General features: G+C 41.0%; 1 protein-coding gene across 4 annotated transcripts in view; it reads left to right on the forward strand.

Annotated features, from left to right (window-relative positions):
• Nucleotides 1-24,206, forward strand: part of PMS1 (PMS1 homolog 1, mismatch repair system component) — a 160,763-nt gene extending 136,557 nt beyond the window's left edge. For all 4 annotated transcript variants that reach the window (XM_082260227.1, XM_082260228.1, XM_082260229.1 and 1 more), the window contains exons 9-13: nucleotides 355-1,127; nucleotides 7,932-8,414; nucleotides 9,203-9,333; nucleotides 17,506-17,660; nucleotides 24,013-24,206. In XM_082260227.1, coding sequence (XP_082116353.1) covers nucleotides 355-1,127; nucleotides 7,932-8,414; nucleotides 9,203-9,333; nucleotides 17,506-17,660; nucleotides 24,013-24,180 — 1,710 coding nt within the window. In that variant the 3' untranslated portion in view covers nucleotides 24,181-24,206. The remainder of the gene's footprint in view (nucleotides 1-354; nucleotides 1,128-7,931; nucleotides 8,415-9,202; nucleotides 9,334-17,505; nucleotides 17,661-24,012) is intronic.
• The last annotated feature ends 1,791 nt before the right edge of the window (nucleotides 24,207-25,997 follow it).

The following is a 25,997-nucleotide window of genomic DNA, read 5'->3' on the forward strand; positions in this document are numbered from 1 at the left end:
CAAGTGGGGGACCCAAGAAGATGAGGAGCGGGGCTGCTCTGTGCGAAACCACTGTACAAAGCAGGTAAGTATGACATTTTTTTCTATCACTATAAAAAAAAAATACATTCCCGATTACAATAATGTTTTATCCTCCATCCTGTCTTAAAGCATGAACTCCTTGACATACTGCCACTGACCTTCTCTGTATCATAGCTTGTTAGACCTGATATATGCCAATGGCTTTTTATGCACTCCTTTAGTGCTGTGAGACAGAAAAGGTTTACATTGTTATAGCTGCAAGAATGAAAGAGAAAGTCATGTAAGGTGCATTAACATAATCTGATCTGAGTCCATATTGGTCCTCTGTCACAGGAATCCGTGCTCAGTGCTGTTGAGATTACGCTGAAGTCTGTGTACTCCGATCCAGTACTCAAAGAAGTTGACAGTGTCAATGCACAGTGTACAGAAGCTGATGTGAACATTAAAGAGCCTTCAAAAGCAAATGATGGCAAAGATATGATTGTTGAAACTACTTATCCTTTGGAGCGGAATACATACATGCATCTAAATACTAATGATGGCAAACTGGAAAGTGAAACAGAAGTCCTTTTAACAGATCCATCAGCAGACAGTGGTATTTGGCATAACCATAACAGACAGCAGCATTCTAGCACAGAACATGTAAAAGACAATGAAGTGAACAGGGAACTTGAATGTAATATTGCTGGAAAACCCACAGAATATAAGAGCACCATGTCAAATAATATCCTGGAAACATCTGATGATAATTGGAGTAAAGGGACTGCTTTTAAAAATTCAAAAGGAGAAAACCTACAACCTGTTACAGTATTGTGCTCTTCAAGTGAAACAAACACCAACAAAAGCTGTGAAGAAACTGGTTTAATCAAGGGGCCTGAAAATTCAGAAAAGAAATCTACAAATGTAATCTCTGAGAAATCTGGATTTATAACTGCTTTTGATTTGATGAGTAACAAGGTTATAAAGAAACCAATGTCTGCAAGGGATATTTTCACCCAAGAATACCGAATTAATTATCTTAAGGACACACCAAAAGTTGGATTTGATGACATTTCTACAGAAATATTGGATCTTTGGGAACAACTCGATGAAGAGGAAAAACTTAAGTAAGCTCTGTTTGCACGATGTATTAAGCCTGTATTAAACCTGTATTGTCTCAGAGATAAATCATTCCTATACCAGGCATAGTACAGTAAATGTCAGAGTTTTACATATACTGCCTAGGTTTCCTCAACACAGTAAAAGAAACAATTTGACATTTTTGGTGTACAATGGAAAACATCTTTAAGCACATTTCCATGGATATTCCCATGTGTAATTATATCTATTTAGTGAAACCCTATGTATTGTTTGTAAGTTATAGTTAGTATAGTAGTATAGTTACAAGGCTTGGGGAAAACATGATTTAAATGTATTATTTGGTGGATGGCTGCCATTTTCACTGTTCTCATTATTTATGGAATAGTACATACTTGTACCTGAAGAAAGCAAATATTTATCACGAATAACAATATATTGGCTGATCCTAGCATGCATACAATATCTGGCTTCCTCTGGCTTGGGTATAATTTTTAGAGACCTCCCTGATAATATAGGATGTCATTACCCAGCCACTGGCATAGCAATGCAGGATACATTAGATATGCTTATTTTCAAAGCAACGCACTGGACCCAAATATTTGAATTTCTGTAAAGTATAAAAAAAAAAAACAAAGATATAGGAATTCAGCTTATCTGATGCACAATAACATTATACACAAAGTCATGGAACAAAGCACAGCGGGTCACAGAAAAATGAGTCTCCCCATGTTAGGAGGCTGAAAGATATCTCTGATTGTTCTGCAATGATTTGAAAAGTCTGCTCTTTGCACAATGTGTAGCATAGTTCAGAAGTAGTTGTAGTCTAGGCTGATAGTTAATTTGTATCCTTGAATGGAGCATGACAGAACAAAACTGCTGGACAGCCATGATGAAAATCTTGTCACTAAACCGCAAAATATATACTTTTTTCTTTTGTATATCTTGATGCAACATTGAGTTTTAAAGTGGTTGCATCTATTTTTTTATTTTTAATAACAAACATGTTATACTTACCTGCTCTGGTCAGTGGTTTTGCACAGAGCAGCCCCGATCCTCCTCTTCTCGGGTCCCCTGCTGCCTCTTCTGGCTCCTCCCCCTATCAAGCCGCTTGCTAAGGAGGCACTCGTGCAGGCTCAATCCCGAGCGGCACTCTATGCTCACTGGCTGTGACTGCTGCCTCTCTGTCCAGTGAGGAGAGAGAGAGCGGCTGCTCTTGGGCACAGTGCTGGACCAAGATCGGGCTCCAGGTATGTGTAAGGGGGTGTCGGGGGGGTGTGGGGGGTTGCAAGCAGAAGGTTTTTTTCTCTTTCGTTCATTGACGGACACAGCATCTGGTATTCTTAACCATTGGTTTATATTGCCCCCTACAGGAGAAGGACACTAGGCAGGAAAAAATTCTGGCTACACCTATGGGCAGTCCCAGGGGGTATACTCCCCTTTTCTGCTATAGCCACTCAGTTTTTTTCTGCGTAGTCAGGAGTAAGGACCTAGTCCTGGCAATCTTTTCCTTTTTAAATGGAATTTTTTTCTGTCTTTGTTATTTGCAGTCAACTACCGGACTGGATGACCGACTGGATAATTTTTATAAAATCCAGAGGGTCCCCCCAGTCTGGCCATCGAACGCGCGCTGGCCTTAGCTCTGCGCTAGGTCGGCTGTGACGTAGCCCCACCGGACGGGGGCTGGCCTGCGAGTTAAATGTCTCGCAAGGGTGCATACGAGCTGGCCTTTTGCCCGAGTCACAGTGTTCCTCCTGGTCGACAGCCCCCCTTCCCCCCCAGCCCCTCTAAATTTTGGTTGTCCCCCCAGCCTGCTTTACAGTCGCTGGTTTTGACGGGTTGGCTGTTGAAGGCCAGGTGCTGAAGGATAGGGGATTGTCTGAAGATTCCTACACTGTTCAAAGTTAGGAAACCTTCTTAGAAGATCTACCATCGTAGGTGGAAGATGTACATTGCGTGGTGTGAATCCCTTGGGGTTCTTCCTCGCTCTTTTTCGGTGGCTCGGATCTTGACCTTCGTTTAACGGGGGGTTGAACAGAAGTTGGCCTTGAGTACTATCAAGGGCCAGGTGTCGGCCTTGACGGTCTTCTTCCAACAACCCTTGGCTACAGCTCAGATGCATACCTCTCTTCAAGGTGTTCAGCACTTCGTCCCTCCAGTGTGGTCTCCTTTGCCGCCTTGGGACCTCAATTTGGTACTTTCGGTTCTCCAGCAGTCTCCCTTGTAGAATCTTTGGGAGTTTCCCCTGCTTACGCTGTCCCAGAAGGTGGCCTTTTTGGTGGTTATTAACCTGTGCGTGCAGGGTGTCGAATCTGAAGGCGTTATCCTGTCATTCACCTTATCTGGTGATTCACAGGGATGTGGTGCTTCACCCCTGTCTGTCATTCCTTCCTAAGTTGGTCTCTGATTTTCATTAGAATGAAGACATTGTGTTGCCTTCCCTGTTTCCCAGGCTTAAACAGCCAAAGGAAATTGTCTTGCACACCTTGGATGTGGTCAGGGCAATTAGGGTTTACCTGGCAGCTACGGAGTCTTTCAGGAAGTCAGACTCTCTATTTGTGCTCTTGGATGGAGCTCGTAAAGGGTTATCCGCTTCCTCTAGGACCATTTCTAGATGGATCAGAGGGGCGTTGGTTCAGCCTATTCCATCAGGCGTCAGGTTCCTCCTTTCCCTGTCAAGGCGCACTCTACTAGGCTGCTTAGTGCCTCCTGGGCCTTCCGTCATCAGGCGTCAGTGACGCAGGTTTGCAAGGCAGCCATCTAGTCATCGGTGCACTTTTTACAAAGTCTTATAAAGTGGATGTGTTGGCATCTGCAGATGCTTCCTTTGGCCGCAAGATTTTGCAGGCTGCTGTTTAACCTCTTGCCGACCGACTTACTGCGGCAAAGTGGCTCGATATCGTCCAGCGACGTAGACCTACGCTGGACTCCTCCGCTTGTGGGCGGCGCGCTCCCGCTGTATTCAATCACAGCGGGAGTTGGGCCAGGGGAGGAGCAGCGGTGATCATCGCTGCTCTTCCCCGATCGTCTGGGATCGAGTGTGGATCTCCTAAGTGACAAACAGTGACAGATTTCAGGATTCAGCATAGCTGAACCTGTGATCTGTGCCTGTGTCACTCAGTCCCCTCCCCCCACACACGTTAGTAAGCACCAGGCATACATTAACCCCTCCCTCTCCAATAAAGTTAACCCCTTCCCTGCCAGTGTCATTTTTACAGTAACAGTGCATATTTATAGCACTGATTACTATAGTAATGTCACTGGTACCCCCAAAAGTGTCAAAAATGTCAGTCAAGGGTCCGATCTGTCTGCCGCAATGTCGCAGTCCCGCAAAAAAAATCGCAGATCGCCGCCATTACTAGTTAAAAAAAAACAATAAAAATGACAAATTTCCCATAGTTTTTTTTTACAAAATTGTCGCTCTTTTTTTGTTTATAGCGCAAAAAGTAAAAAGTATTTGGTGATCAAATACCACCAAAAGAAAGCTCTATTTGTGGGGAAAAAAGGACATCAATTCAATTTGGGTACAGCATCGCACGACCGCGTAATTGTCCAGTAAATTAACCCAGTGCCGAATCGCAAAATATGGCCTGGACAGGAATGGGGTAAAATCTTCTGGTCTTAAAGCGGTTAAAAATACGCTCATTGAGAATTTTTTTGTCAAAGACATGTAGCTAAATACATTTTGGCCTAAATATATGACAAAAATTGAATATATTGGATATTTTTTAACTGTCAAAGTAGAAAAATATTGTTATTTTTTCAAAATTTTCGCTTTTTTTTATTAATAGCGCAAAAAATGAAAATTGCACAGGTAATCAAATACCACCAAAAGAAAGCTCTGTTTGTGGAAAAAAAAAGGACATACATTTAGTTTGGGTACGGTGTTGCATGACCGCGCAATTGTCAGTTAAAGTCGCAATCGCAAAAAGTGGCCTGGACGTAGGACAGCAAAATCCTCCGGTGGTAAAGTGTTTAAGAGGACCTGATCCTCTTTGAGGGTGTATTGTTTTTTTCAGGTGGGCTCCAGTTGTTTGGTTGAGCCCCTGTTGCCTGGTTGGCTAATGTTTAGCCTTAGGAATTGTTTGCTGCTTCCCATCCCTCATGTTTAACATTGCTTTGGGACGTCCCAATTGTTAAGAATACCAGAAGCTGTGTTCGTCAATGAACACAAGAGAAAATGGGATTTTTGACTTACCGTAAAATCCATTTCTTTGATGTTTATTGACGGACACAGCACCTACCCCTCTGTGGAGTTATAATTCTCCTGACACTGCTTGTAACAAAACTGAGTGGCTATAGCAGAGAGAGGGAGTATACCCCCTGGGACTTCCCATGTGTGTAGCCAGAATGTTTTTCTGCCTAGTGTCCTACTCCTGTAGGGGGCAGTATAACCCAATGGTTAAGAATACCAGAAGCTGTGTCCGTCAATAAACATCAGAGAAATGGATTTTACCGTAAGTCAAAAATCCCAATTTTACCTTGATGCAAAGAATGCATTAAAGTAAAAAATAAATCTTCTACCCTTGGAACCACTTTAACTCATTATTACTTCTGTAAAGCAAATCCTAGCTAAAAACTTTACCATAGGAAGCAATGCCTGTACACCTTGTCAGAATTTGAACATTAAAGGTCTATTCCAAGTTCAGTCTCCTGCTCCACAGAGCTCCCCCTGATGCAACCCCGCTAAAATGTTTTGCTTTTTTCTATAGTTACCTTTTTGAATGTATTCATGTCAGTCACATGACACATAGTGCCCTTTTTTCCTCCTGATCTTCTTATGGCAGTGGGCATGCAGATAATACAGGGACACTATCACTGCTCTCATGGGAGGGTGGATGACACACTGCCCTTACATTATTCATTATTAGTCTGCAAAGTTGTATGATGCTAGGGGCATCATTCAGCCTTAAACACCTTGGGCAAAAAAAATACAACTGTATGGGACAGCTCTGGATTAAAAATGTGTATAGTGGCCTAAACTGTTTTTTCTTTTTTCTTTTTTTCCTTTTTTAGCACCTGCTGGAAGTTTATTGTAATTTCTTAATTGTCCTAAGTTGGGCCTTAAAGAGTTAAAACCACGGGCCAAACGCCAGGCGATATCGGCAAGTTAAAAAAAAATCGGCCGACATTCAGCATGACATTCACCGTGTGTATGAAACCAAAATGAAACAAATCACCGCTCTGAAAACATTCAGCTGAGCCAGATAGATCCCGAGCAGCTGTGGCAGTCCTGTAGGAATGGGTGCTCACCAAGGTCCGTGACCTGAGAAATCCATGTAAATGAAGAAGAAAGTGGCACTTCCAGACCCAGGAACTTGGAAACTTGAGTTTATTTCTTCAAATCATAGGTACAACATCAGACAAGACTGCAAGACAGACTGGACAGCAGACGCGTTTCACACCTTGTGCTTATTCATTGAATAAGCACAAGGTGTGAAACGCGTCTGCTGTCCAGTCTGTCTTGCAGTCTTGTCTGATGTTGTACCTATGATTTGAAGAAATAAACTCAAGTTTCCAAGTTCCTGGGTCTGGAAGTGCCACTTTCTTCTTCATTTACATGATTCACCATGTGTATGCCAGCCGGTCCGACAGAAGCCAGCCATTTGGCCGGCTTCTATCAGACAAGCATGCTGGAAAACCAACAGCCGATCAGCGCTCTCAGCCAATGGCTGAGAGCGCTGATCAGAGTTTTCTTGCAGGGGGGCCATCCCTCTATCAGAACACAATAGTTCAGCAGGGGAGATTGCTGTACTAACGTTGGATCGTTACTACAGAAGCTCCGACCGGAGCTAAAAAAAATTTTTCATTCAACCCGCTGGCTTGAACTGAAAAACACATATAGTGTGTACCAGGCTTAAGCATATCTTCACTAAAGGTACATTTTCTCAATCTCTTTAACACTCCTGACCTAGTTGCAGTCGGTTTACCTCCTCCAGCCAAGTTTTCACTGCCTACACAAGTGTGAAATGACCTGCCAAGATTTGAAGTATGTATGGGCAGGCTGAATGTACCCAAGTTGATTGATTGATTGACCGATCAACTTGAGTACAACCGGCCTACCGGATTTTACGCGTGGTTATTGCTAGCGGCTGTCAATAATCACGGAGTTCTCCTGGCATGGACGGCTTCCCCCGTATTGCATATTAGTGCAAACTAGTGAAGGCTGTAGGACAGCCTTTCTCAACCTCTTAAACACAGAGGAACCCTTGAAATAAATTTCTGGTCTTGGGAAACCCCTGCTAAAAATTAAAAATGTACAACTCATGACACATTAGTGTGACAGTCAGTGGGAAGAATGCTCCTTACTCTTGTCATCATTGGGAAGAATTACACCCTTACAGATAGCTAAAAGGAACAATGGTGTCATTGGAAACTTATCTGAGAGGCAGGAATTGCCCATTGCTCAAGGAACCCCTAGCAACCTCAGGAGGAACCCTGGTTGAGAAACCCTGCTCTAGGACTATCATCTTGGCCTTCACTTTCCCAGCTAGTGGGTTGGTGATCTTGTGAAGCTATGGAAAAAAAAAAAAATAAGCTTGGAGTCCTCTGGTTGCTTGCGAGTTTCAGATCAGTTACTCATAACATAGACGACAGGGTCAGGGTAACCACTCTGGAGCCTACATCTTTGAAAGCAAAACTTGCGAGAGGGGCACCCATATTTATGTCCTCATAAGTTCACTTTAAAAAAGGAAAAGTACATTTATACTTTATATAATTTTTATTTCAAACTGGATTTACAAAGGTTAATTTAACTCATTAAACAAAGATTAAAACAGTGATTTACTCTAGGTCTTTCATGTCAGAACATCACTTATCTTTTTTGTGTGCAGGTATGAGGAAAAAGCCGCCAAGGACCTGCAGCGGTATAGGCTGCAGACTGCAAAAGCTACAGAAAAGAATATGCAAAAGCCAAAAGAGACCGAGAAAAGACCGAGGCAGGTTTCAGGTGAAAGCACTGCTCAAAAGATCAAACGGAAAACGGCACTCTCCAATCAACAAATACTGGATACTTTGTTTAAGTCACAAATTGAAAAGAAAACATCAGCACCTGCTGTTAATACTATCCAAATAGCTTTTAGCCTGAGCAGCCTAAAACAGAAGCTTTGCAGGCTTTCGAGGAAAGAAATGCAGGATACAGAATTTAGCTTAATAAATAAATTGAACTTTCCTGGTGCTTGGGTTTTGGCATCTAAAAAAACAGTAACATTGATGAATCCGTACAGAATGGAAGAAATGTTGTTGTATAAACGACTTGTGGACAATTATAAAATTCCCATGGAGACTTTGGACTGTCCAATTGTATTAACACATAGGTAAACTGCAACGTTAAATGTAATTGGTCTATATGAATGCTACAAGTAGTAAAGCTTACAGTTAGAATACAAATTTAATTTTAGACAAACTCATCGGTTTCCATATTTCCTTGTGTTTTGTTCTTTGCATGCCATTTATAGATTCACTAAGAATTTAAATAATTAATATTCATCATCATTTTTCATATGCCTATGGCGGCCATTGATGCATGGAAATTTGAATTTTGATTCATCTGTGGGCAGGCTGGTTTTGTTAAAGTCAATCTAATGATTGTCAGTACAACCAGCCTGTCTGATTTTTATTGTGCGATCACTGCTGGCGGCAATCAATATATTCTGATGGGGGGCAGGGGGGGGGCTTCTCACTGTCAGAATACAAGAGTGCAGTGGGAGGGATTTCCCCATCAACAGAGACTGTGTTGATGGGGGAATTAAGTGATTGAATGTAGTTGAAGGAAAGAAAATTGTCTATTCTGTGGCTTGCTTTAGTTCACATGAGCTTTATCTTTTAAACACTAGCCAGAAAAGCATTTTTAACAGAAAGCTTTTCTAAAGCATTCATCTAGCTTTAGGTCATTTGCTTTGCTCCTCCGAATGCCAGAACTCCTGTCAGGAGAAAAGCTAATTAAAAAACGCGCCTAAAGCCGTGTAGTGCATATTATGCATTTAGCGTTTGAGTGTTAATGAATTCCATTGACCAGAATATTAATTTCTTTTTTTACACAGTTTTTTTTCGAAGTTGAAAATATTAAATGTAGCAATTTAATTTTCTTTTCTTTTCCACTTAGGTTGTTTGGAGAAACTGGTTACCTCTCAGTTCTTTTAGGAATGCAAAAGGACTCTCCAAAACCAAATGGACACATTTATTTTTCAGACGCTAGACTCACCTCTAATGGGTTTCTAATTAAAATGATACCAGGTATGTGGTACTCTGATCATTTTAATTCCATGTTTCGAAAAAAAAATAAAATAAAAAAAACAGTAAAAACTGACAGGTTCTAAGCCGTTCTTTGTCTACCCACAAAAAAAAGTCTTGACTGGAGTTATTTGCTGCCCACAGACTTTACATGGTGGGCAGACACACCAGCCTGATTCAGTAATTGTAGGTTATTTTTGATTTACAATTTTAATGTCTGAGTTACCCAGGCAAGTGGGGTAATACCTAGGGAGAGTAGTTGTACACCAATGCACAAAAGAATGCTCAGAGAATCTGTCTGCTTATAGTTATAAACATACGGTTTCCCATCTTATGTAGCTGGTTATCTAATTATCTTGGATAACGTTTATACATGTGACTTTATTCACAAGCACTGATCTGTTGTAGACTTTAAAATGTAGGCTGCATGGCAAATAAAGCTGAATAAAGCCGGCCATAGACGGGTCGAAGCTCGGCTGAAATCAGACAAATTTCATTTTTTTTCGGACTATTGTATTATGATGGCAGGGAAACCTCCAGCTGTCAGAATACAATAGTGCAGTGGGAGGAATTCCCCCATACACACTGACTGTGTTGATGGGGGGATAGAGCAAATCTCTTTCCTTCAACCCATGGTTGAAGGAAATAAAATTGCTTATTATATGGCTAACCTTAGAGCAGTTAGTCTTAAGATGTGTCCTGGGCTTTGGCTCTTAATACATTCAGCTCTGCTACCAGCATAAGGGCCCTTTCACACAGGCATTTAGTCTGGATTCATCTGTCCGTTTTTTATACAGATCCAGATTGAATAACAATATATATCTTTGGGCAGGCAGATGTAAACAGACATACAGTATGCCTGTTTACATCCATTTACTTCCAAATAAGTTTATGTCCAAAGAAAAAAAAATGGAAAAGGTCTGTACCCTTTTTTGGATTTATGCACATAAACGGATGTTGCCCATTTACACTCATTCTGATTTTGGGCAAGAAACATTGTTTTTGTCACTTATGACTAGTTTCTTGAGCAACTTAAACAAAAAAACAGACGTTAAAAACAGATGTGCAAACCGATGTAACCTGAATCAATATTCAAGGAGTTGTCAAGACAGAAGGTTTTTTTTATCTTAATGCATTCTATGCATTAAGATAAAAAAACCTTGTGTGTGCAGCAGTCCCCCCCCCCCCCAGCACGCCCTAGTACTTACCTGAAACCGATCTCTGTCCAACAATATCCACGAGTCCCTCGGCCGTCCGGGACTCTCCCTCCTGATTGGCTGAGACACAGCAGTGGCGACATTGGCTCCCATGGCTGTCAATCAAAGTCAGGCAGCCAATCGGGAGAGAGAGGGGGCAGGGCCCAACAGCAGCTCTGTGTCTGAATGGACAGACAGGGCTGCAGCTCGGGTGCCCCCTTAGCAAGCTGCTTGCTGTGGGGGCACTCGACTGAAGGGAGGGGCCATGAGCTGCAAAGAGGGACATGAGAAGCGGGGGATCTGGGCTGCTCTGTGAAAATCTACTGCAACAGAGCAGGTAAGTATAACATGTTTGTTGTTTAAAAAAAAACAAAAAAACGAGACTTTACAATCCCTTTTATCCGTTTCTTCCTAGCAAAGAACGTGACTGAACTGATGACACTCATATAAAAGGACCCAAGTCCCATGAACGCTGGCGTTTACCCCCAGTGCATGAGGCTCTGACATTAAGTGGTGAGCGGTGGGCACACATGTGCGCTGTTCAGCCCCACTGCAGGCAGCCTGTATAGCTCTTAGAATCTGACAGCTGCTCTGGCTGGACAGTCCACCTAGTTTTACTTCTGTTTAAAGCAGTTTGCACCCAGGAACGAATGCCAGGAATGCAAGAAATCTGCATTCTGGGTATTCGTTTCTGGGCACATACTGCCTTAAACAGAATTACCACTAGGTTCACCATCCAGCTGCAGCAGCTTGTCAGCCTTTCATAGACTTGATAGCTGCCTGCAGCGGAGCTGAACGATGCACCTGTGCCCTCTGTCTGCAGCTAAACATCAGAGCCCCATGCATCAGCACTAAATGCCTAGCAAGCAAGTGCCCTTTCACTTAAGCATTTAGCCTGGATTCATCTGTCAGTTTTTCTGATGGATTCAGACTGAATGACTATGTATTTTTATGGACAGGCAGTTATAAATGGACGGATGTCATCAGCTTAGTCACATTTTTTGCTAAGAAAAAACTGATGAATACTGATTCAAGTTACATCAGTTTGCACATTAGTCTTTAAGCGGTTTTCCACCCTGAAAAAAAAAAATTAAAAGTCAGCAGCTACAAATACTGTAGCTGCCGACTTTTAATATAATATAAAAGAATAAAGGTGCGCAAACAAGTAAATGTGTTATCAGCAGCAACCGAAACTCCAACCTGTGTGGAGTGAATGAATTGGAAATGGTGTATAGGGTGCGCTTGATATATGTAATAAAATCAAACATGTAATTTCCAAAGGAAATGCACTAGATCAAAATTATTAAAATAATAATATAAATGGTACACAACAAAAATATAAATGCACTATGTATGCAAAAATACACAGAAAATACAGTGATGGGATAAAGTGAACAATATATGGTGAATGATATATAAATCAAGTCCCAGAAAAGAGTCCACAAATTTGTGCAAAACGTGCAAATGAATCTTCTTATTAATAAGGTGCAAATGGAAAAAAGGTGCAATATTGGTTTGAAAGATTGGAAGTGAGGCGATGGTACCCTTACCAGCTATTTATTTAGCATACGTCTTAAAGGTGACACAGACAAATATAGTGCAGCAAGCAGTCTTCCCACAGCCCAATCTTTCACCTCGTGGAAAAGTGCGAATAGGACTCTTACCAGATGCCGTCACCACCTGCATATTTATTACAAATTCAATAGTGCGGTTCCGGCATCACAAGGGAGATGCCCGGAACCCGAACCAGAAGTACATCGTATACCTCCAGCAGGGTTCACTTCCTCTTAGATTACAACACCCGGAACAAAAACAGACAGTCAATTTCCTATGGTGTTTGATTCCTCCAAAGCAGCAAAAACCCAGACTGGACTTGTATTGTAAAACAACAATAATAAAACTATGTCGGGGGTGATATTATGTTTAAATAATGGTTACAAATAAGGCAACCAAATCCCATGAGGTATTTAATCTCATAAACGGTAAATTAATTATCGGAAAAAATACCTGTTATTCTGATTAAATCTAAAAAAACTTTAATCTTGAAAATAATTAAAAACAATGCTGCCTGATGCTTGGAAGTGCGAAGGGTATAACGAGGGACTCAAGATATACCAAACATAATCTTATGTATATACAGTGCCTTGCAAAAGTATTCGGCCCCCCTTGAACTTTTCGACCTTTTGCCACATTTCAGGCTTCAAACATAAAGATATAAAACTGTAATTTTTTGTGAAGAATCAACAAGTGGGACACAATCATAAAGTGGAACAAAATTTATTGGAAATTTCAAACTTTTTTAACAAATAAAAAAACGGAAAAATTGGGCGTGCAAAATTATTCCGCCCCCTTAAGTTAATACTTTGTAGCGCCACCTTTTGCTGCGATTACAGCTGTAAGTTGCTTGGGGTATGTCTCTATCAGTGTTGCACATCGAGAGACTGAAATTTTTGCCCATTCCTCCTTGCAAAACAGCTTGAGCTCAGTGAGGTTGGATGGAGAGCGTTTGTGAACAGCAGTTTTCAGTTCTTTCCACAGATTCTCAATTGGATTCAGGTCTGGACTTTGACTTGGCCATTCTAACACCTGGATATGTTTATTTGTGAACCATTCCATTGTAGATTTTGCTTTATGTTTTGGATCATTGTCTTGTTGGAAGACAAATCTCCATCCCAGTCTCAGGTCTTTTGCAGACTCCATCAGATTTTCTTCCAGAATGGTCCTGTATTTTTGCTCTATCCATCTTCCCATCAGTTTTAACCATCTTCCCTGTCCCTGCTGAAGAAAAGCAGGCCCAAACCATGATGCTGCCACCACCATGTTTGACAGTGGGGATGGTGTGTTCAGGGTGATGAGCTGTGTTGCTTTTACGCCAAACATAACGTTTTGCATTGTTGCCAAAAAGTTAGATTTTGGTTTCATCTGACCAGAGCACCTTCTTCCACATGTTTGGTGTGTCTCCCAGGTGGCTTGTGGCAAACTTTAAACGACACTTTTTATGGATATCTTTAAGAAATGGCTTTCTTCTTACCACTCTTCCATAAAGGCCAGATTTGTGCAGTATACGACTGATTGTTGTCCTATGGACAGAGTCTCCCACCTCAGCTGTAGATCTCTGCAGTTCATCCAGAGTGATCATGGGCCTTTTGGCTGCATCTCTGATCAGTCTTCTCCTTGTATAAGCTGAAAGTTTAGAGGAACGGCCAGGTCTACGTAGATTTGCAGTGGTCTGATACTCCTTCCATTTCAATATTATCGCTTGCACAGTGCTCCTTGGGATGTTTAAAGCTTGGGAAATCTTTTTGTATCCAAATCAGGCTTGAAACTTCTCTACAACAGTATCTCGGACCTGCCTGGTGTGTTCCTTGTTCTTCATGATGCTCTCTGCACTTTAAAGGACCTCTGAGACCATCACAGTGCAGGTGCATTTATACGGAGACTTGATTACACACAGGTGGATTCTATTTATCATCATTAGTCATTTAAGTCAACATTGGATCATTCAGAGATCCTCACTGAACTTCTGGGGAGAGTTTGCTGTACTGAAAGTAAAGGGGCTGAATAATTTTGCACGCCCAATTTTTCAGTTTTTTATTTGTTAACAAAGTTTGAAATATCCAATAAATTTCGTTCCACTTCATGATTGTGTCCCACTTGTTGATTCTTCACAAAAAAATTACAGTTTTATATCTTTAGGTTTGAAGCCTGAAATGTGGCAAAAGGTCGAAAAGTTCAAGGGGGCCGAATACTTTCGCAAGGCACTGTATTAGAGTCCCAAAAACTATATGTGTAATATGCACACATATATAAAAACATATAAGGAAGATCATAGATAAATAAATTACATTTTTTTAAAATAAATTAAAAGATTTATGCAATGTGTTATTATAAATGTTAAAAAACATATAGGAGCATGATAATTACTGATCAATTATACATGGGTGTATAAATGGGTGTAAATTTACACCTAATAAGATATTAAATATACATGTATTAAAATTACTGGAGATGTAATGGAGAAACTGGAATGGTATATGAAAATTGTATGATATAATTTGGAGAAGGTAAATATTTAACAATTGTTTATATGGTCATTAATGTCCCAGTCGATATTGAGACCCAATGGTCAATAACTTTTCCAAGTTATGTATCCAAAATGTTTCTCTTTTGGATATTGTCCTCTTAAGGTTACTATCTCTCCAGTGCGGAACATATTTCTCTATAGCAATCACTTGGAGATTCGCAGGATTTTTATGATGGAATTTAGCAAAGTGTTGTGACACACTATGGCCTCCAAAACCTTTTTTAATATTGGTTAAATGCTCTCCAACTCGAATATTCAAAGTACGAATGGTCCTACCTACGTATTGAAGACCACAGTGGCAACTTAGAAAGTACACTACACCCCTCGTGTGGCAGGAAATTAAATTTTTGATTTTGTACCTCTTTCCTGTAATGTTGGAAGAAAAAGTGTTTGTCTTCACCGTTTTGGATTCCATGCATGTTCTACATTTTTTGCAGGGAAAGAAACCTTTCATGTTACCAAACATGACAGGAATTGTAGGTTTCTCTATCGGGTTGGGAGCAACAAGATCTTTCAGATTTTGGGATCTTTTGAAAATCAATTGAGGTCTATCGGGTAAAGTTGGATCTAGGATTTTATCTCCCTTTAGAACTTTCCAATGTTTCTGGAGCGTTTGTTTAATCCAGTGGTAAAGATTTGAAAAGGTAGTCAGGAAGGCAAACTCAAAATTAGAATGCTCATTCCTACGTCCAGTTCTGTCTTTAGAGACTACCAGTTCATCTTGCCTGAAATTCCCTACTGCTTCTATATCATCATCTAGGGTCGCAACATCATATCCTTTCTGTACAAATTTCTCTTTAAGGACTTCCGCCTGGGTTCTAAAATCTGTATCATTAGTACAGTTGCGGCGAATTCGCCTAAATTGTCCTTTAGGTACTGCTTTAAGCCATGTTGAGTGGTGACAACTGTCGAGGGGGATGAAACCATTCTTATCTGTAGGCTTAAAGTACATTTTTGTGGAGAAACCTTGTCTAGTTATCACCAAATCTAGGAAGTTGATAGACGTGTCACTAAACTGATAGGAAAAATGTATTCCCCAGTTATTACAATTCAGGTTCTCCATGAATAAATGCAGTGATTCAACATTCCCATTCCACAGTAGTAAGGCATCGTCAATATACCTTCTCCAAAAAATCAATTCTTTGGCCCGATTCGTATAAATGTTTTGCTCCTCCCAGAGGGCCATAAAAAGATTGGCGAGGCTGTGGGCAACTTTATCCCCCATTGCCACGCCAGTTTTTTGTAAATAAAAATCTCCACCATAATAAAAGTAATTGTGCTCCATTACAAACATAAGGAGCTCCAAGATAAACTTTTTTTGTTTTAACGGAATCTCATGGCTCAGGTCGAGATACATTCTAATTGCCTCATAACCCATGTCATGTGGTATTACAGTGTATAAGGACGCAAAATCCGCAGTTACTACTAATATTAGGACGCTTACCTATCCAGGGATCTAGCACTGTTCTCACCCGAGCTGACTCTTTGGCTATCTTCGGGTCCAGGCGCTGGCTTGTTTACTTTGGGAAGTCAGCTGTGACTGCTTGCTGCTTTACAGCCTTTTTACCACTGCATATGCGCGAGCCAGGCTGCGCTTTCTGAATGGTCACACCACTTTTTCTGACCTGTGACATGCCCCAGAAGGCTGCGAAGGGGGGGGAGGGTGCCAGAGTTCCGCTGGGATCACCGCCGCGATCCGGTCAGAAGTGGGAGCAGGTACTGCCAAAACCAGATACCCACTCCCCCCTATTAAAAAAAGAAGTGCCAAATATGGTAGGGGAGGCAGACAAGCGGAACTTCACTTTTTGGGTGCTTTAATTGTTGAAGAAACTAGTAAAAGATTACAAAAGTATAAAAAAAATATGTTAATTACCTAAATATAGACATAAATGAAACAAGACGACATCCATTTACTGTACGCTCCCTGTGGATTTAAATTGACCTCGATATAAAATAAATGAACAAGTAAATGAAGATGTACACAACCACAGTGCTGTCCAGTGGGGGTTGTTGACATACAATATGAACTACACACAGCTATAAAGCTAACAACCTTTATTCTTAAGCCTCTTACACACAATGAGAATATCAGAGGAATGATTGTTCATTTTTTTTTTTTTTTTGCATGCAAGTCTAATATAAAAAATGAAGAGGTTACTAAACTTAAGAAAATTCTCGTACGACAGAGAACAACTTCAGAATTGTAATGTGTTGTAATGTATTCTTTCATTTCTGAGAATGCATGGTCTTGCTCTTCCAATTTTTTGGGACGAATACTGTACTGATTAAACAAAAATTGTACAATCTGGTATGTGGTAAGAAACATTTTCATGTTTGTCCCTTCGGGTTAATTTTGGATGTACTGTTGTGATCAGCTCTCAAAAGCTATGTACTAACAATCAGATTATCGTACAATCGCATCAAAAGCAGTATTTTCCATCCGATTTTCTAACCTTGTGTACTAGGCTTTAGAAATGAGAACCAAAAAATAGTCATATGGCTAAATATAAAGTTTATAACACATGCCACTCTAGTGAATTAGGCTTATAGGGTAGAGCTCTAGGTCATTGAGCATAAACTAAATATTTTCCATTAAACTGAACAGCAGATTTGTATTGGCAATGCAGATATCAGTAACTTTTTACAACGTGTTCTATTGGAATTTTTTTTTACTCTTTTAGAGCAGAACAACAAAAGACTATTAGTGGTTGGGTTTAGATTTTTGCTTATTACTTAGAGCCTGTATAGTATCAATGGAACAAAGTATGATTATTCCCAATGTTATCTGACCACTTTATTTGACCGTGGTACCTTTCTCAAAAAAACATGGATATGCTTGCAATGCTTTGTTAAGGAGTCAAAGACCATCAATAATAAATTACTTGTTTTTTCTAGGTTCTCCAGATAGCCATATTGAGATTGAAGGAATGGCCAGCATTTTGCCTTTTTATGGAATCTCTGATCTAAAGGAAATTCTAAACTTTGTGATGAAGAAAAGTTTAAGAGAACTTTGTGACTGTAGACCTCTTAAAGTTTTAAATTATTTAGAGGTGAGAACAGTGATGGTCAATTACTTTTTGCAGTTATTCCTTTGTCCCAGGCGTCTGTGTTTGCATGTTCTGTGCCATGCTTCAATTACCACAAGGAATTTCACCTTTATTAACACATTCGTCATGGCCTTTCCTCACAATGTTTTTATGTTTGCTATTTTACAAAAAAAAAAAAAAAATATCTTATGGAAATGCACTCTTTACATTTTCCCCTGGAGTTGTGCAAAGTTTGTCTGACTACTTTTCCTGTTCAAGCAGCAAAGCATGGCAACAGAATAAAGAAAAAAAAACACACCTGGTCAATTACATATCAGTTCAGAAAAGTGTGAAGTTTGGGTGAAACTCTTTACAGTCTAACTTGAGTTATTAAAGGATTAAAAGATAAGTTCACCATTCATAACATGTTGCATGTTACACCCATATTCAGGGTGTAACATGTTATGAATGGACTGGCCACGGTCCCCTGCTCTGACAGCTAGCAGGGATCTTCTCCCCTCATTAGCTGTCAAAGTTAAAAAAAAAAAAAAAAAAAGTGTACGGGCAGGGCTCCGCCCACCTGGTCATGTTACTCAATTCACAGTCCTCTATGAATGGAAAACTACAAGTCTTGACAGCCTTTGCCGCTGTCGGCTTGTAGTTTTCAACAAACTACCACTGCGCTGTGGAGCTCTGTTGTAGCTCATTGAGTCTCCCTGTCTGATTGTATCTGCTTGCCCGTAGGATGTACGGGCACACAGATACACTGACAGGTCTGCAGGAGATCTGCATAGCACCAGCGATCTGCTGATCACTAGTGCAATGCTTTAGAGGCTCCAGAAACAAAAAATAATAAATGCACATTTTTTTTTTTACCTGCAAAAAAATGTGCATTTATTATTTTTTGTTTAAAGGTGAACTTATCCTTTAAAGCTGTTGTCTGGGCAAACCAAAAAAGTCCAAAAAATAAATTCCTGCTCATTAATTGTAACTCTACAAGGCATACCTTTGCAACCTGCAGATTCCTTTCTGTTCCACTGTAGTTCGAGGAATAAAAGACACTAGAGAATTGCATCACCCAAGCTTTAGTAGGGGATTTCTATAGCAGAAGAGAGGAAAGTAAAAACATGGAATTGCACAGGTGTGGAGAGACCACCTCATCAAAAATTTACACTTGCCGTGAGAGGGGCTTTAAAGATAAAAGCTTTCAAAAGGAGCCTAATATACTTTAAAAAGCTTGCATGTTCAGTAATTACAGCCCAGCCCCACTATGCAACAATTTATTATTTTATACTTCCCCCACTACCCGGTGTGCAGCTTTGCTTCTTTAGTTTATTATATATTGGAAGTTTTGTACCCTTAAACAGGAGAAAAAAATGGCAGTCATTTGACCATCCTGCACTCCTGTATAAGGAGTGAAATGGAGCTAGCAGGTCCCTTTGGTGACATTGGCCACCGATCTGGGACTACAGATGCCAGTGGTCGTTCGGCTTTATGAATAGTGGTGGGTGGACAATGTAAGTACTTACAGATGCTGCTTGCAGCGGAGTTGCTTGGTTTGCATACATCACTCTAGTGTTTCCTTTGCATTCTATGTACTTCCTCCCGCCGGCCAGTGTCAATCATCTTCTAGTAAGCTTTACTAAGCTTGCACCCTGCCACTTGCAGCACGCACAGAAGATGCAGTAGAATGTATTAATGAAATTGCCTGAAGTCCATTAAGTGTGTCTATTAGAGACGTTGCTGACAGTGGTTTTGTGTAATACTGAGACCAAAAGTGCAATGGCTGTAGTTCACTTCTTTAACCACTTCAATAAAGGCCACTTTCACCTCCTTCCTGCCCAGGCCCATTTTCAGCTTTCAGCGCTGTCACACTTTGAATGACAATTGCGCAATCATGCTTCACTGTACCCATATGAATTTTTTATATATTTTTTTCACACAGATAGAGTTTTCTTTTGGTGGTATTTAATTACCGCTGGGTTTTTTATTTCTTACTAAAAAAATAAGGAAAAAGAAAATTTAGAAAAAAAACGTTTTCTTAAAAAAAGTTTTCTTATTTTCTGTGAGTAAATTTTGAAAAAAAGTAATTTTTCTCTTTACTGATGTGCGCTAATGAGGCGGCACTAATAGGCTGCACTTATGGGCACTGATGAGGTGGCACTTATGGGCACTGATGAGATGGCACTTATGGGCACTGATGAGGAGGTACTAATATGCCGCACTGATAGGCAGCACGGATAGGCCGCACTGATAGGCGGCACTGATGGGCAATGAGAGGTGGCACTGATGGCCACTGACGGGCAGCACTGATGGGCACTGAAAGGCAGCACAAATGGGCACTGACGGGTGGCACTGATGGACACTGATGGGCAGCACAGATGAGCGGGCACTGACTGGCAGCACTGATTGTGGGCACTGATTGTGGGCACTGATGGGCATTGGTTGGGGTGACTTATGGGCACTGTTTTTTTACTTTACATTAATCAGGGCACTGATGATTAGTGCCCTGATTACCTGGCCTAGGCTCCCCTTTAAGGAGGAGACGCTGATCGGCTCTCCTCGCCACACACTCTGACAGTGTGAGGCGAGGAGAGCCGATAAACGGCACTTCCTCATTTACATGTGACCGGCTGTGATTGGACACAGCCGATCACATGGGTAAAGTGCCATGTCATTGGCTCTTTACCAAGATCGGGGTCACGGCGTGTCCTAGTAACAGGGCACGGCCACGATTGCCGCACTGTGTGCCCCCCGGGTGTGCGAGAGACTACTTTCTGGGACACCGTCATATGATGTCGTCCCAGAACGAAAACCGCACCGCTCGGCCATCATTTGATGGTGGACAGGCGGCAAGTGGTTAATAAACATTCAGAGGCATACAGCATAGGGGAGAGCAGGAGAAAGTCAGAGCACAATGTTTTCCACCAAGCACAAGACACAGGTGTAAATGGAAAATAATGGCTACATTTTCTGCAGTGGTACCGCATTTTCTTAAAGGATACGTTCACCTTTTGACAAAAAATATTAAAGCGGAGTTCCGGCCACAAAAAAAAAATTTCAATGAACATACCCCCGGGACAGTCAGGGCTAGTACATTCCACAATGGCTAGCTTGTGATCTGTCCCGGTTCGCACTTACCTTTTAGAAGAAATACTCACTTTTAAAATTTCTTCTCCAGCGCTGCCATCTCAGGTGTGGGCAGCTTGAAGCCAGTGCGATCCTCTTCAGTGTCTTCTTCCATCCTCTTCGGTCCCACGATGCACTGCGCCAGCCCCGCTGTCACTTCCGGGGCCCGCAGCGTCATCCCTGCACAGCTTCTGGGCATGCCCAGAAGCTGTTTAGCAAGGTATGACGCGCCTGAACCAGAACTGACGTTGGGGCCGGTGCAGGCGCATTGATTCCTGGGAGCGATGGCGTTCAGCTCCCAGGAATCATTGCAAAGCGGAAGTGACGGCGCGGGCCGCGCGGCCGAGGGAGGAAGTGGAAGAAAGGTAAGTATTTTTTTTCTGCAATTACAATGTAAGTAAAAAAAAAAATTGTAACTTCCCATTTCTTTTTCAGGTGACAAATAGGAAGCGGATGGCCCATAAATCGACTATGTCGATTTTGTGGCCGGAACTCCGCTTTAAATGCACAAACATTTTTTGTTTTGTTTTGGGAGCCTGTAAAGCATTGCACCAGCGATCAGCAGATCGCTAATGCCATGCAGGTCTTCTGTCATTGTTCCTCTTACTAGTAATCCAATACATTCTGACAAGAAGACTCAACTAATTACCACAGTGCTATACCGTAGTTCATTGAAAACTAAAAGCAGACAGCCGCAAACGCTGCGAACCTTGTAGTTATTTATTCACAGAGGACTGTAAATGAGTGACGCGGCCAGGTGGGTGGGGCGTCTTTTGAATTGTGGCAGCAGACACAGGGACACGGGGGGGGGGGAGGGGGTGCAGGGGTCGATGCATTCATTACGTTACACCTTGAATATGGGTGTAACATGTTATATTACTACTTATGCAAGGTAGAGGGCCTGTGTCAACAGGCTTTTGTTTGTTTCAATGGAGTTTTGCATTCCCTTACAAGTCTATGAATGTACAAAACATGTTGAACTTGGTCAGATGGAGGTCAGCTTCAAATCAAATGCACTTGTTAATGGTCGTAAATGTGTCTCTAACTAATGTCATTGATATAGGCCTGAAACCCTTTGACGCAAAACCCTTTTTTCTGATTATATACAGTTGTATTCAAAATTATTTAACCCCCACTGAAATTGATTGTTTTGGCCAGTTTGACATTGATTTTGATTATTCAGTCATCCTGCTTACAATTAAATCAAAGAGGCACGTGTAGGTCAGACAAATATAACATAACATTTATAATGAAATAACCACAAATGTCTTTTCTGTGCTCACATCATTATCAGTTTTATTCAACCCCCAAGTGACATTCAATCTTAGTACAACATCCTTTTACAGTTATAACAGCTTTTAAACGTGAAGCATAGCTTGACACAAGTGTCTTGCAGCGATCTACGGGTATCTTCGCCCATTCATCATGGGCAAAAGCCTCCAGTTCAGTCACATTCTTAGGCTTGTGCACTGCAACTGCTTTCTTTAAGTCCCACCAGAGGTTCTCAATCGGATTTAAGTCTGGTGACTGTGATGGCCACTCCAAAATGTTCCAGCCTTTAATCTGCAACCATGCTCTAGTGGTCTTGGAGGTATGCTTGGGATCATTGTCCTGTTGAAAGGTCCAACGTCTCCAAAGCCTCAGGTTTGTGATGGACTGCATCACATTGTCATCCAATATCTCCTGGTACTGAAGATAATTCATGGTACCTTGCACACGCTGAAGCTTCCCTGTACCTGCAGAAGCAAAACGGCCCCAAAGCATGATTGACCCCCCGCCATGCTTCACAGTAGGCAAGGTGTTCTTTTCTTCATAGGCCTTGTTCTTCCTCCTCCAAACATAGCATTGATCCATGGGCCCAAACAGTTCTAATTTTGTTTCATCAGTCCACAGAACACTATCCCAAAACTTCTGTGGTTTGTCCACATGACTTTTGGCATACTGCAGTCGACTCTTCTTATTCTTTGGAGACAGCAAGGGGGTACGCCTGGGACTTCTGGCATGGAGGCCTTCATTACGCAGTGTGCGCCGTATTGTCTGAGCAGAAACTTCAGTACCCACATCTGACAAATCTTTTCTCAGTTCCTCAGCAGTCACACAGGGACTTTTCTCCACTCTACGCTTCAGGTAGCGCACAGCAGTCGAAGTCAGCATCTTCTTTCTGCCACGACCAGGTAGCGTTTCAACAGTGCCCTTTGCCTTGAATTTGCGAATGATGCTTCCTATGATGTCTCTTGGTATGTTTGTTTAACATCTTTGCGATCTTCTTATAGCCATTGCCCTTCCTGTGAAGAGTAATCACTTCTTCTCTTGTCTTCCTGGACCATTCTCTTGACTTCACCATGTTTGTAACCACACAATTAAATGTCTAGAAGGAGCTGAGTATCACAGTCATTTTAAAGCTGCCTAATTGGTGCTTATTAGGCTTTATTGCTGCTCCCTGACATCCACAGGTGTTTTCAATACCTGATTGAAAACACTTCAATGAACCTCTGTTCTTCAGTCTTTAAGGGGTTGAATAATTGTGTCAATGAAGAATTCACAAAATAAACATTTACTACTGTATTACAAAACCAATTGATGTCATTTTAGTTGCATATGGTTCTTTAAGAAGTCCTTGTAGGATTTCATTCTGAATACAATTACAAATGTACACTAAATTCCCTAAAACCCTTTACAGCATTGTGGGGTTGAATAATTTTGAATACAACTGTAATTGTTTTACCTGGCAGGGTAAAGGTGGTTATGGACACAGAGTGCTCATTTCTCTGACCCTTTACCTTGGAAATGAGTGTCAACTGCCCATGAAGTGTGGCATATGTATGTAAATCACAAGACTGGCTGTACAAAATTAGGATGAAAACAATAAACATGTACACATTTATTGTGACTGTAAATATATCAAAAACTATACAAAGGTGTAACACTCGTCTCTCTTGCTGCCCAATGTGCTTATGCCACTGATTGCTGCTTTATTTCTGAGAAACATCTAAAGATTCTTCAGAAACCAACACTTCCAATAGTGTTGATCTCCTGTATCCCCAGGTGTGTCTTAGATGTCTTCTTTACAGGGGGAATGCCCTTTGTGGGGTTTTTTTTCTGTTGACAGAGTCACTTTAAACTAGGTACTTATCTATTTGCTCAAATGTTTTCTTTAAGCATATGCATGCTAGGTTGTTTTGAGTGTTTTCTTTGTCTTCTAACTTGTACAAATGTAATTTGTCTAAAACACCTTTTTTGTTGATAGGGTGAAGCTGTAAGACTGGCAAGACAACTACCTTTAACCCTAGCAAAAGATGATGTGTATGACACTTTGAGTCGAATGAAAAAACAATTTGGAGATCAAACTAAAGGATGCATCCACGGTCGGCCTTTTTATTCTCACCTAGCTGATATTCCTCAAGATGATGAGTAGAAATATGACTGCCAAAAAATTGTAATGTACAGGGCAATACACATCTTTGTAAATCGTTTGATAATAAACATTTTTAAAATGATTGGGCAATGGATTGTTTTCTCTCCAATCCATACACACTCATTCATGTCAAATAAATACAGACACAAAGGATGCTTTTTGATCTATTTCAAGCATTCTTAAAGCTTTTTATAGTGGTCAAGTCACATAGACGTTTGAACAAAAATATATTTTTTTAAATTGGTAAAATTATTATTTAGATGACCAATTTACAGACACAGATGTTATTGTATTAAATATTAATAAAAATGTTAAACATTGATTGAAAATTGTTTTTTCAGAATGTGCTTTTCCTGGTATCGTGATGGAGGTCCAATAGCGCACCTTCTCATCCCTCCCTTTCTTTCGCCCCAAGGTGTTTTCCAATATCCCAACAAGGTCACTCCTGTTACATTGAAAACATTAGGGTTAGGGCTAGTTGACATCAGATGCAGTCCAGTGTGTTTTTGTATTCTGCATCTAAAAAGCATGCACAGTTTTTTCCATGTATTCAAAAAAGTTGAACAGCAGAGGGCACATCTAGTGTAGTGGTTATTAAAATCCCCAATTTAAAAGGTAACTCCACTTTTGTGGGGGAAAAAAAAAGAAATCAAAGAAAAATAATATAGCGTATACAATTGCAACACAAGTCATATTGTAATTGAATGCTATTAAAAATTACCTTTCCTATACCAATCTGCAGCCGCTGTAATTTTCTGAAAATGCAATATGGTTCGCTGGAGGTGTTCTGTGCACAGAATGTGTACTGACCACACCCCAGAAACATAATTTCCTGCTTATGTCTACACTAAGATACAAGTCAGATTTTAGGCATCCACAGCAACAAAAATGTAATTTTTGGTGAGATACTCCCAATAGGGAATCACGTCTAAAGGGATGCAGGCCCAGCAGCTTTCCTTTTTAGAGCCCTGTAGGCGCACAGCTGATTGATAATTAAGAAACCACTCCCATTTTTCCACATGGATACAAACAAACACACAGGGATTTCTACAGAATAACAAAAGGTAGGAATCTGCAACAAAGTGTGTTAAAATCCTTGTAATGTTCAGAGATCACCCAGGGGGCAATGTTTTTTTTTAACAAAAGTTACGCAAACATTTGGAAATTTACACGATACACATGCCGATAACTGGCATGTAAGTATAAACAGGAATATGTCAGCCTCTGGGCGTGAATCTTCTCACAGAAGGACACACTTCCTCAAAGGAATTCCAGCATATGGTCATGTGGTCACATGGTCATGAATGAGTCAGCCTCACACTGGTCCATCAGTCTCTCAGCTCCTCCAGAAACAAGAATGCCAGGCTGGGTTTCACAGCAGCTAGGTTCCTCTAGATGTCAATGGAAGGCAAGGGCAGCAGACTAAGTGTAGTAGTACAGCAAAGGAAGAAACAATAAATAAATACATGTTTTTTAAAACCACTACACTCAGATGTGCCCTCTGCTGACCATATCTGTTGCTCTAGAGAATCTTCAGTTTCTTAGGAGGTGCTGCACTGAACTGTCTTGGAACTATGCCTGAGCCATTCCATATTCTTCCACGGCCACTCTCCCTGGGACATATATCTGTTTGCATCCCTGCACCATAATCTCCACTCCAACAAAAGTAGAACATGCTGCATTTTTGCATTCTGTGTGGAATACAGCAAAACGCACTGAAACACACATGTCCTGAATTGAGAAGGAAAAAAAGGGGAAAAACATATCGTAAGGCATAAAAAAATGTGCATTACCTGAACTAGTGTCCCCATTGGAAG

This window comes from Pelophylax lessonae (genome assembly GCF_965119305.1).
Source record: "Pelophylax lessonae genome assembly, chromosome: 6".
In the NCBI taxonomy this organism is placed as follows: domain Eukaryota; kingdom Metazoa; phylum Chordata; class Amphibia; order Anura; family Ranidae; genus Pelophylax; species Pelophylax lessonae.